Raw genomic sequence first — 11,008 nt, forward strand, 5'->3', positions numbered from 1 at the left:
TATTAAAAAATTAATGAAAGTATCATATTACACATGCAATATATAAATATTTTAACAATTTGATATTTGTCTATGGTAAAAACCACGTGTTCGTAGTGCCTTTGTGTAGCCTCCCATTTCATAAAAAAGTTAAATTTAAGAAGTTAAAATTTAGTCTATGCTTCATGAATTAGCTTCTCGTAACGCGTTTCTTATTTCTCTCCAATGTATTGGGAAATAAACAGCGTAACGTATTTATATTAATTTAATTGTGATTGTTTACGTTATGTGAAAACAGAATAATGGTTGTGCAATGTGAAATAAGTGGCGTGACGGACCTAAATGAACGGCTTTAGTAGGAGCATTCCTCGCTCTGCGAAGTGACGCCATTTTACGGGAATGATCAGCTCGCGGCTGCCTCATAATAAGCCTGATGTAAGGAGCGCTTCGCTAAAACGGATGCATGGAAACGAATCTTTACTGTTATACTCGTACTGGACGTACGATTTCAGAGGTAAAGTCATTATATACAATGTTATCATCATGATAAATATTTAAATAATGCTTCGATTCCGCCTCTCTTAGTACGTCTTTTGTTTCTAACCAGTCAAAAGTAAGCACATGTTTTAATTTTTTCAGAAAACTATGGAAGATGGTAATAATGCCAATACGAAAGATGATAAACACGCGTTAGCGTCTTTGGCGAATTGTTACGATGAGAGGAGCTTTAAATTTACTGCAAATGGGCACGATCTGGAAGACGGGCCGCCCAGCCCGCCCCGTGAAGCGCGCGCCGAGCCCGCAGCCCCGCGCCGCGCCAGCGCCGAGGCGCCGCACCCAGACAGGATCAGAAAACGTATCAACCCTTTGCGAATACACCTTGGCAAGCGGCCTTTTGTGGATAACTCCCAACAGTATTGTGGCACAGTGAAAAAAAAGAGACCCTCTGTAAATAAACCCATTGAACCAAGTATATTACCCAGGAATAATTTACCCAGAGTTCCTAAATTAATACCAAAACGCTTACACAATGTTACGCCTACAGTTGATAACAGTGCAAATGATAGTGAACACAACAAGCCTGTGCCCCGGCTGGTGCCAAAAAGTCAGCTGGCACAGTTCAAGAAAGGTAAACTGGAAAAGGGATCACAGTTGAAAGAATATGCCCAAAGCTTAGGATTACAACCAATGGTGAAATTCAAGTGTCGGAAATGCTGTTCCATGTCATTCAAGACCCTTGCTATGTTGAAAGAACATCAACTGGTATGTCGGGCTCAAGCTAAAGAACCTGCGCTGAGTCCTGAGGCAGCTCCAAATATAGAAGCAAGCACTGGAGGCCCATCCAGGGTAACAAGGAAGGTCTATCTCTGTTCAGCATGTGGTACATATTATGAAAACTGGAATTTGTTTCTTCACATGAGAGAAGTCCACAACAGACACATCTGCCTGTTTTGTCTAGGAATGTTTTCAAAAGCTGAGAAACTGTCTGCACATTTGACCAATAAGCACAATGTACAGGAATTTAACTATGAAACCAAGGAAGACTTTTTAAATGTTTACAATGGGACTCTGTATTTGATGTGCTGTATGTGTGATGAGATTTGCAGTGAAAAGGATGACTTTTTCAACCATGATTGCAACAATGTGAAACCCAAACCAGTGCCAGTACTTGTTAGTAAAAATGCAGTGAAACCCAACAATGTTACAAAGCCCAAAACAAATGATTCATCAGTTAATGGACCTGCCACAGTAGCAAAAGAATTGACCAAACATATTAATGATAATAGATTTGACAAGAAAGAAATAGTTGAAGAGAAATTAGAGACGGTGACATCACAAAGTAGTAAGGTTTTACAAAATACAAATGATTCTGAGACAGTACACAGTGACACTAGCATCAGCTCTGACAATTCCACATCATCTGCCAAGGACACCAGCAAAGATACAAAAGATTCCGGCATGGAATTAGATAGTTCTAGCACTAAACCCACTAGTCCTCTCCAAGCAAGAGAGCCAAGCCCAGAAATACACAATGATCATCACAATGGAGATGATAACTCTGAAACCTCGGAAGAAAGTGACTCTCAGACTGATGAAAGGCATAATGAATATAATTCATCTTTCATACCTCCACCAACAAAACCTGAAGAGCCAATTTGTCCACCTGTTGAGAGGGAAAAGGAAGGCATAAAATTGAAATTAAGTTTGAACAATGCAAATTCGCCAGTAATTATTAATTCTACTGTTGATCCCACTGTTGGGCAACATAGTGCCAACAAGCCACCAAGCAGAATGAGGAGGCCTCCCAAGAGGTATGAAAAGGATGCTCCTCCACCACAGCGGTCTGAAAAAGATACTCCTCCTCCTCAGCGGTATGAAAGGGAAACCTTTGCTCCTTTCCAGTATGAAAAAGACATCCCTGACACACCTTTTTTGTCAAAAACACCATCAATTAAAATGACTATTTGTGATAAAGCTGATATCCCATTTGTTAAAACAACTGTATATGAAAATGATCAAGATATCACATTAAAGGCTCTTCTGAACAATAATTTAGAAAACACTACCAAAACTCCAGAATATAAGCCAGAAAACACAGTAAAAACCACAATTTACGATAACAAAGTGGAGGATGATAATGCTATGAACAGGGTGCCCAAGTTAACTGTGAGAGTCCCTAAAGAACTTTTGGACAAGGACTCTTCCAGTGACGATTCATCAGATAGTGATTATGGGGATAAGTTAACAGTTGATGAAAATCAAAAAGACATAGAGCCACCACTTGTACCTAATGAGAGTTTAGAAGCAGAACCAACAATTTCGGAAAACCCTGTACCACCACTGGAGAATGTCAAGGAAGAGCTTGACCCAGAAATAGAGGAGCCAATACAAGTAACAGATGATATCCCTGCTGATGTAGTAGCTGAGCCCAAGACTGAGACAACTGATGATGTAAATGTTGATGTTAAAATTGAAGATCCAACTGAAGATGAGCCACCATTGATTCAGCTGAATTTAGATAGACCATTGGATAAGTACCCACTTAAAGATCTACTGAAAGTTTTCTTGGCTTCCACAATATTCAACTGTGTTTATTGCAATCATGTGCGGAAGATTGCAGTGAACTGTGAGCATTTATGCCTGCATATGGTGGAACAGCACCGCTTCTGCGCCACAGTGGACAGCATCACGGCCGAGGAGCTGCTGCCGGAGACCATCACTGCCAAGGTGCGCGCCGGCGCCGCAGAGCTCAGTACCGTATACATCAACTTGGACTCGTATGACAGTGTTGACAATAGTGAAGGTCTTCAGTTTGACCACATCTTTGAATGTTTTCAGTGTTTTTTTAAAACTCCTGTCCACAAAGATCTCTATTTACATAATCGGAAAATGCATCAGAGAACAATTTTGTTGTGTGTTATGTGTAAATCTAATTTTTATAGTTATAGTGAGTTATTATGTCATTTATGCCCTGGAACATATGATTCTGAGTATGAAATTAAGTTTAGATGCTGCTTGTGCAATGTAGATTCAATACCATCGTCATTTAGGTTAATGGTGCACCTTAGGAAGATTCACCATGCATGTAATGTATGTTTAGAATTCTGCCACAGTCAATCGCGCCTTTCTAACCATGTTTGGAAACATAAACTGCACCATTTATGCTATCGCTGTGGTATAGCCTACAGAAATAAGCCAGATATAACCAAACATTTATTTTGGAAACATGGAACAGAAAGTGTCATGTGCAAAAAATGTATGCAAAAGAAGTGGCCTCATGTGTACCACTTTTGCACACCTCCAACGGTATTTGCGTGTGATGAATGTAACTTGCAATTCACAAGAGCTGTGTATCTGAAAGTCCATAAGAGATTCCATTCTGAAGAGTTTCCACATGTCTGCACCGAAGAAGGTTGTACAGAGAAATTTGTTTCCAAGAAGCTTCTGAAGAAACATGGCGATGAACACATAAAAAAATTATTTACAGAAGATCTGAATGCAGAAAAACCTACCGCAGCTGAACAAAATCCCGCCGATAGTAAAGATCCAATTCCTGTCATAGATTTAGTTAATGATAAGCTTGAAGAAGCTGGAACTTCTGATATAAAATCTGAGCCGGGCTCTGAACTATTATCTAAAAAGTCTAAGAAGAAGAAGTTAAAAGACAAGGACGCATTGCTCTTGGATGTAAACCTGCCAGCTTTAAATCTCTCAGAAAGCGACAGTAGTGACGAGTCAGACAGTGGTGGTCCACCGGCTACGGCACCGGCCGTGGTGAAAGATGAGAAAACTGCTGATGAAGAAAAACCGGAAATTATAGATCCCAGTATTGCTACGACAGACACAGTTGACTCAGCCGCAAATGTGGCTCCAGATACAGTAGAAGAGGAACCTGAACTTGCTGAGGTGAAACCTGAGCATGAGAAAGTTTTGGAGATCTATCACAACTTGCAAAAGTATCAGGCTAAAGCAGAGAAGGAAAAGACACCGCCATTAGTCCCCATCAGGAAACATGTTTGTGAATCTGACCATGATTACTGCTTAGTACCAAACGATTTAAATGGTGACGAAGATATGTTTAGTTTAGACAAAAAGAAAAATAGAAAATCTCCTAAAAAGAGACATGGAGATGTATCGTCATCGAGCAGTAGCGATAGTGATTCGAGCTGCTCCTGCGGCTCCAACTGCAGCTGCTCCTCCAGCAGCGGCTCCTCGTCGTCTAGCTCTTCAGATTCCGATTCATCAGATGAATCTGGCAATGAGAAGAAAAAGAATAAGCAACTACGGAAAACGCTACCCAATAGAAGATTAAGCAATGGATCCAATGTAGATGTAATGGGAATGTCAGAGACGCCGATACTAATTCCAGAAAAGCCTGAACCGCCTATCAATGAAACAGATCTCGAGACCGACGAAAGTGAAACTGATGAAGAATTTTATGACGAGCACCCGCAGAAACTAGCCAATAAATTACATGCGGAGAAACGAAACCAGTTATTACTTCTAGCGTCTGTCGCTCCGTCGGACGGAGGGTCTGTGTCGGCAGAGCCGAGCCGCGCTGCCACGCCAGTCAAGGAAGAAATCAAGATAGAAAGTGAAATAAAACAAAAACCATCGAGCAGTAAAAAGAAAAGCAAGAAGAAAAAGAAATCCAAGAGCTCTAAGAAACATGCCCCCATTAAAGTGAACATTCCTAAGGACATTATTGCCAAATCCGAGATGGGGACACCCGTAATGCCGTTGATACCGAATAAAATGACAATTTCCTTGAAATCGAACACGGTACATATTCCGGAAGCTCCTATACCATCCCCTTCCATGACCCCGACTAGCAAGAAACCGAGTACCCCAACCGCTTCCGTGTCCGATAGTAGCAAGCGCGCTTCGAAGAGAAGACGCGTGCCCAACAAATTTTACGGCTACTGCGAAGACGACGGAAAGCAGCAGGCGACAACTTCGGCATTAAAACCGCATCTACCTCCAAAACTTGAATGGAGAAAAGAGGATTTGCCTTCGCCCGTTACGCATAAAGCTAAGAAAGAAGTGCCTTCAACGACTCTCTCCCATAGAATGTACAATTATCCGGAGCCCACGCATACCCACATTAGATTGACCGCTCCGATCCCCGATCCCGAGCCGCCGCGAATCTTAATGAACACTGAATCTATGGATTCTAGCGATTCCGACTCCAGTGAGGAAGGAGCGTTGGAGATATTCCAGCCACTGGCGGGGTATGGGAGCGGGCCGCAGGCGCCTGCGCCGGCTCCGGCACCGACGTACCTGAACTCGGGCACGTCGAGCCTGCCGTACCCGTTCCAGCGGCCGCCGGTGCGGCAGGCGCGTGAGGGCGAGAGCGTGTACTGCTACTGCCGCTGCCCCTACGACGAGGTCTCTGAGATGATCGCGTGCGACGCCGAGGGCTGCGCCATCGAATGGTTTCACTTTGAGTGTGTCGGCATCATGGTCCCGCCCAAAGGCAAGTGGTACTGCCCCGAGTGTAGGAAAAATCAAAATTTCTCAGGTTACAGATAAGTAAATTTAGGTTGTAAATATGTAACTTTACCATATTGTTATTCTGTATATAACTTATTAATGATGTAGATACTTTAGCTTTACCTGTATTGTATATCTCTGTAGGTAGTCTGTGTAAGTTTTAGGTTACTAGGTCTGAAGAAATGTATCATTGTTACAAAAAGTACATGTTATGCTTGATACCGGCTGTGCGGCAAAATCTGTAACCTGGCAAATTGTTAATGACATTAACCAATACAGCAAAATGGAAATATAAATCCGATTTTTGATACCAACTAGCTTATTTTATTTTATTTGATTTTGTAGTTCCTTCGTTCACATTCAAAGTGGTTGTGTGTCGTGTGATCATTCTTGTCTGTAGAGTATGGGTGTGTGATTACGGAACCCTCGGGGCACAAGTCCGACTCGCACTAATCCGGCTTCTCATCAGATCATGACTTTCTTTTCGATTAATTCGATACAAGCGTACCTATATTTTAAAAAAAACTTGTCTTGCCGGCCGTGCGCCGAACTGGACGCTCATTTTAAATGCTTCACACACAACACAACCTTTTCGACGCCGTGCCAAACACAAAAGCTGTCACTCGGACGCCACGTCATCGAAGTGTCAAGATTGAAATTGAACTTTATGGCCATGCACGTAGGTCTATGTTGCTCTGTGGTCTGTGACGGATTAATCCGTCTGGGGTTGGACCTGCGGTACCGATATATCCGTCATTGGCGTTCAAAAGGTTAATTCAGTAGCTGACGACAGAGATGCAGCTGAGCTGACTGGACTTACCTACTACGTTTAGTTGCGTCCTTACAGAAATAAGTTTTGTGCGTGAAGCACATTAGCACAACCGCTAAAATGAAAAAGGGTAGTTGTATAATAGTTATTTGTTTTACAAGGGGGCAAAGTTGTTGTATAACCTCGTGCTAACATTGATACCAGAGCAAGCAAAATAACCACGAGCGTAGCGAGTGGTTCGAAAAATGGAATCTTGCGTTGCGAGGGTTTCAAGGCACGAGGGTTAAACAAAATTTTCACCACACCACTTTTTTCTCAAAAAGTGATGTTGCATTTTATTCACATGTGAGGCAAAGTAATCAAATGCAAATTTTGAGTGGTTTTCTTCTGTTTGCTGGTAAAATTGACTTTTTAATGATAAATATTTAATAACATTCATTTAAATCGATTTGTTTTGATTTTGTTTGATATTTTACAGTTACTTTATATGTATACAAATAAAGATTGTCCAGTATAAACTTGAACACCGCACATCGGCTCACGCAGTGTGAGAATCGCCTTATTCTGAAGCTGACTGTAGGTATGTAAGTACCTAACTTCGACCACAGAATCTTCGACACAAAGTTTAGCACAATCGGATGAGGTTTAACCTCGAAATCTCTAGAACAGCCCTGAAGTTTGGTATGCACCATATTTTCATAGAGAACGTATATTTAGAGTAAAACGCAAATTTCTCCAGGATGGTACACATTTTCCAAGATGGTTGCGATTCCTCGAGGTCCCCAAATGTCAGTGTGGACTTGTGGACATGAAAGAGAGGCCTTTAATTAACATCTAAATTTCATAACTGTCCGAGAGATTTCGAGGTTAGTCCTAATCCGATTGTGCTAGTTGTAATAAACCACAAACTAATTATATAGTGCCTTTTATCGACCTATTATTTTACCAACCTTATTTTAACCATTTGACAATTTGTCAAAAATAAATAGAAGTCATGTCATGCGAGTAGCGCATTTAATTTCAAGACGAGAATTGCAAAATATCACCATGGACCCCGTATTCGCAGATTACACAGTGTGCCCCAATGACAACAAGTGCAAATTGATGGGTAAGAGAACCACAACACCATTTAATAAATCTAATACCATCTACTAATACAAACTGACCTATCTCACGTTTACAATACCTAGACGTATTAACTAGCATAACATAAATTCGTTCTGGCTTTTCAAACCAACGCAATATATATACCTAGTTGCAGTCGTGTCGTAGTTCAGAAGTGCACATCAACTTCTGCGAGTTGCGTGAGTTTTTGAACTTAGCCGTCCTTTAATTCGTGTAAAGTAAAACCATGATTGTGTCAGAATTTTTTCTACAGGACTACGGGTAAGTACCTATGCGAAAAACTCGTATAGGTATTTAATAAGCGTGATATATATACCTACCTACATTATAATAAATGGTTGCTTTAATGCGGGTTCGAAACAGTTTAGTAGCAGACTGGCTACGGAAAAGTGATCGTAATGCATTTACACACAGTGGTTATTAATGTTATTATAATTTATTTCAACACCTATAAAAGGCGGAGCCTACCGAACCGCGATGGAGTTCATATTACTAGTTTACCACGTAGGTACACACTAACATGTTTTATAATAAATTATTTCCTTCTAGGTACTTTACTATACCTATGCATTGATTTATACCTATGTCCAAAAGCAAATCGTTACAAAAGATGGGTCTAATTGTAACGCAAAAATTACCGACCATCTGGTCGGGTCGCAGGAGACCGTAGACTGTTGGTTGGGACTTGGGCAGCATAATGTCTTATTGTCTACTGCTGGTTTTACTTGTCAATACTAGGGATATCCCGGTGACTGTGCTAATATGACGATGACCTCAATCTAAATAATACACCGCACTTAAACTATCGTGAGACATATTTCATCCATCCATCCATCCTCAGGCACGAGTGTCCGCGGCGGTTGTAGGTCGTGCACGTGGGCGGCGCGGGCAGTGCACGACCTACAACCGCCGCGGACACTCGTGCCTGAGGATGGATTCCCAAAGAATCCGAAACATGTAATAATAGTGAGTAAAAACCGTACTGATAAATATTTTAAATAATAGGTATTTTGATAAGTAGGTTTATGAAGCCGTGTGTCAAAAGTTGCCGTGGGTTGGTAGGTACGAGGTAGAGCAAATATAAAATAATTCGGCCAATATAAAATAACTATACCTATTCTATGAGTCATATATTGTACGCATCTATAGGCTGCGACTGGCAGTATCGCGCCACGCTTGATTTATTATTATATAGGTAGGTACGCGACAACGATGACTGATATTTTCCTAGTCCGTGTTATGTGGAAAATGAGATGATGCACGTTATTCAAAATGAGATGATGCACATTGTTTGTTGTATGCCTTCTCATAATGTAGAAGGTACTATGGCAGTTAATAGTTGTAAGTTACATATATCTTTGGTTGTAACAAGCTTCATAAATTTCATAATACAGTCAGCGCTCAGCGTCAAAAGTATCATACCATTCTCAAATAACTTAAAAAAAGAGATAGGTTTTTATATGTAGAACATTTCAATTGTGACATGTAAGTCTTGAACGCGAACTTTCGTAAAGTATTCCAAGGTGACAGATTTCGATCGACAGATCTTTTGGTGTGTTGTTTCATCCACTACTATTGATGCCGATTGCTGACTGACTGTACTTATATAAACTAACAATGTTACGAGTTACTTAAAAAAACCGGACAAGTGCGAGTCGGACTCGCCCACCGAGGGTTCCGTACCTTTTCGTATTTGTTATAACGACAACAGAAAATAAATACATCATCTGTGAAAATTTCAACTGTCTAGCTATCACGGTTCATGAGATACAGCCTGTTGACAGACAGACGGACAGAGGAGTCTTATAGTAATAGGGTCCCGTTTTTATCCAAGTAGGTACGGAACCCTAAAAAACATACTTCGGTCATTTGGCCTGGTCCCTTACCCGTATATTTTATGCGTGACGCCAGTTTTAAGTCCGAAAGAGGTGCTAATGAGTTTGTCAATTTGCTTCAATAAGCTAAGCAGTTTTCTCTGGCATTGCTTGAGAGAAAGCATGGTGGACAAGATTCAAATGAACCGACTTAAAATTAAAGATCGCCTAAGTTAAATAAACGCGTTTATACTACACTATTTCTTGGACAGGCCGGTGGTGGACTTAGGGGGGTAGAACTGGTACAGGGGGCAGGAGAAGCAGAAGTCCTCTGAGAGATATACTTAAATATAGACTTAATATAGGGCCCGAGAAATAGAGTAGGTATCTACTTTAGTATTAACTGTAGAAGAAGAACTCTTGATTTAGGTATACGTGTTTATCTATTTATCCTAATTTATTTGTGCTGTCCACGTCCGAATATCCGTAGGTATGAGACCTACTTATATAGTATAGCGTGTGATTACAGCGCCATCTATGTTAGCTGTCAAACTCGAAGCAAATATTTATTAGAGGGCCTTCGGTAAATCTAACCCCCAATTAAGTACTTACATAGTAGGTATTAGGTAAATTTCGTTAATGCTGCCGCAGCAGTTGATAAATCTTGTATGCTCTACAGTCAGTGTACCTATAGGCCCCTCCAGACTACGCGGCGCGAAGCCGCGAACGCGAGTGTGGAGTCGATTTCGCTGATTAGCGAACTAGACTCCACACTCGCGTTCTCGGCTTCGCGCACGAGTGTGGAGGGCGCTTATTGGCTTCTTCAAACGTCACCGATTATCGCATGCGATTTGCAATACATTGCGGCATTTGATCGATCGATTGAATTCGTTGCTCCTACTTAGCCAGCAATTACCTAAAATTGCATACCATTTGTTTCCCAGCACTCTTGCGTCTCTGCTAAGTTTCATAGAGGTACGTTCCACCGAAGCGTTCCTCACTGCCGCTGCGTTTGTCCAGTCGTCCTCTTGACAGTTGTTTTTAATTCCAGAAAACGCTGCTCCGAAGTACGAGTACGATGTGATGAGGTTAACGACCACGAAACGTAAGTGCTACTTATATAGTTTGTTAAAATTGTGATCAAATAAAGATGTAACGCGAAATCAAACAAAAAGTATACCCCTATATTCGTCAGGTACGTAACAACCTAAACTTAGTAATTACTACCACAAATTCAAAACCATAGTGAACCGTGCTAGTAACAAAACAAGGTTGATTTTTGTTTATATAATAATTTTTTGGTCACCTGTTGACATGAGTATATTTT

The 11,008-nt window shown here is 41.0% G+C and overlaps 2 protein-coding genes across 3 annotated transcripts in view; both read left to right on the plus strand.

Annotated features, from left to right (window-relative positions):
• Positions 1–146: 146 nt before the first annotated feature.
• Positions 147–6,287, plus strand: LOC134742237 (uncharacterized). Its single transcript, XM_063675262.1, has 2 exons — positions 147–493; positions 619–6,287. Exons 1-2 carry the CDS (start codon positions 443–445, stop codon positions 6,010–6,012), a joined length of 5,445 nt encoding a protein of 1,814 aa, XP_063531332.1. The 5' UTR covers positions 147–442; the 3' UTR covers positions 6,013–6,287.
• A 1,462-nt stretch (positions 6,288–7,749) lies between these two features.
• Positions 7,750–11,008, plus strand: part of LOC134742239 (thioredoxin reductase 1, mitochondrial) — a 33,308-nt gene continuing 30,049 nt past the window's right edge. Inside the window, exons 1-2 of one of the 2 annotated variants that reach the window (XM_063675265.1) lie at positions 7,750–7,850; positions 10,733–10,786. In XM_063675265.1, coding sequence (XP_063531335.1) covers positions 7,790–7,850; positions 10,733–10,786 — 115 coding nt within the window. In that variant the 5' untranslated portion in view covers positions 7,750–7,789. Of the gene's footprint in view, positions 7,851–8,250; positions 8,372–10,732; positions 10,787–11,008 lie in introns of those variants that run through there. The other variant, XM_063675266.1, reaches the window with a different exon arrangement.

The sequence above is a fragment of the Cydia strobilella genome, chromosome 6, assembly GCF_947568885.1.
Source record: "Cydia strobilella chromosome 6, ilCydStro3.1, whole genome shotgun sequence".
In the NCBI taxonomy this organism is placed as follows: domain Eukaryota; kingdom Metazoa; phylum Arthropoda; class Insecta; order Lepidoptera; family Tortricidae; genus Cydia; species Cydia strobilella.

Excerpts from the sequence above, each read along its gene's own strand:
- LOC134742237 (XM_063675262.1), top strand. The coding sequence starts at position 443 with ATGGAAACGAATCTTTACTGTTATACTCGTACTGGACGTACGATTTCA. Across the intron at positions 494-618 it reads CTGGACGTACGATTTCAGAG|AAAACTATGGAAGATGGTAA; the intron begins GTAAAGTCATTA and ends TAATTTTTTCAG.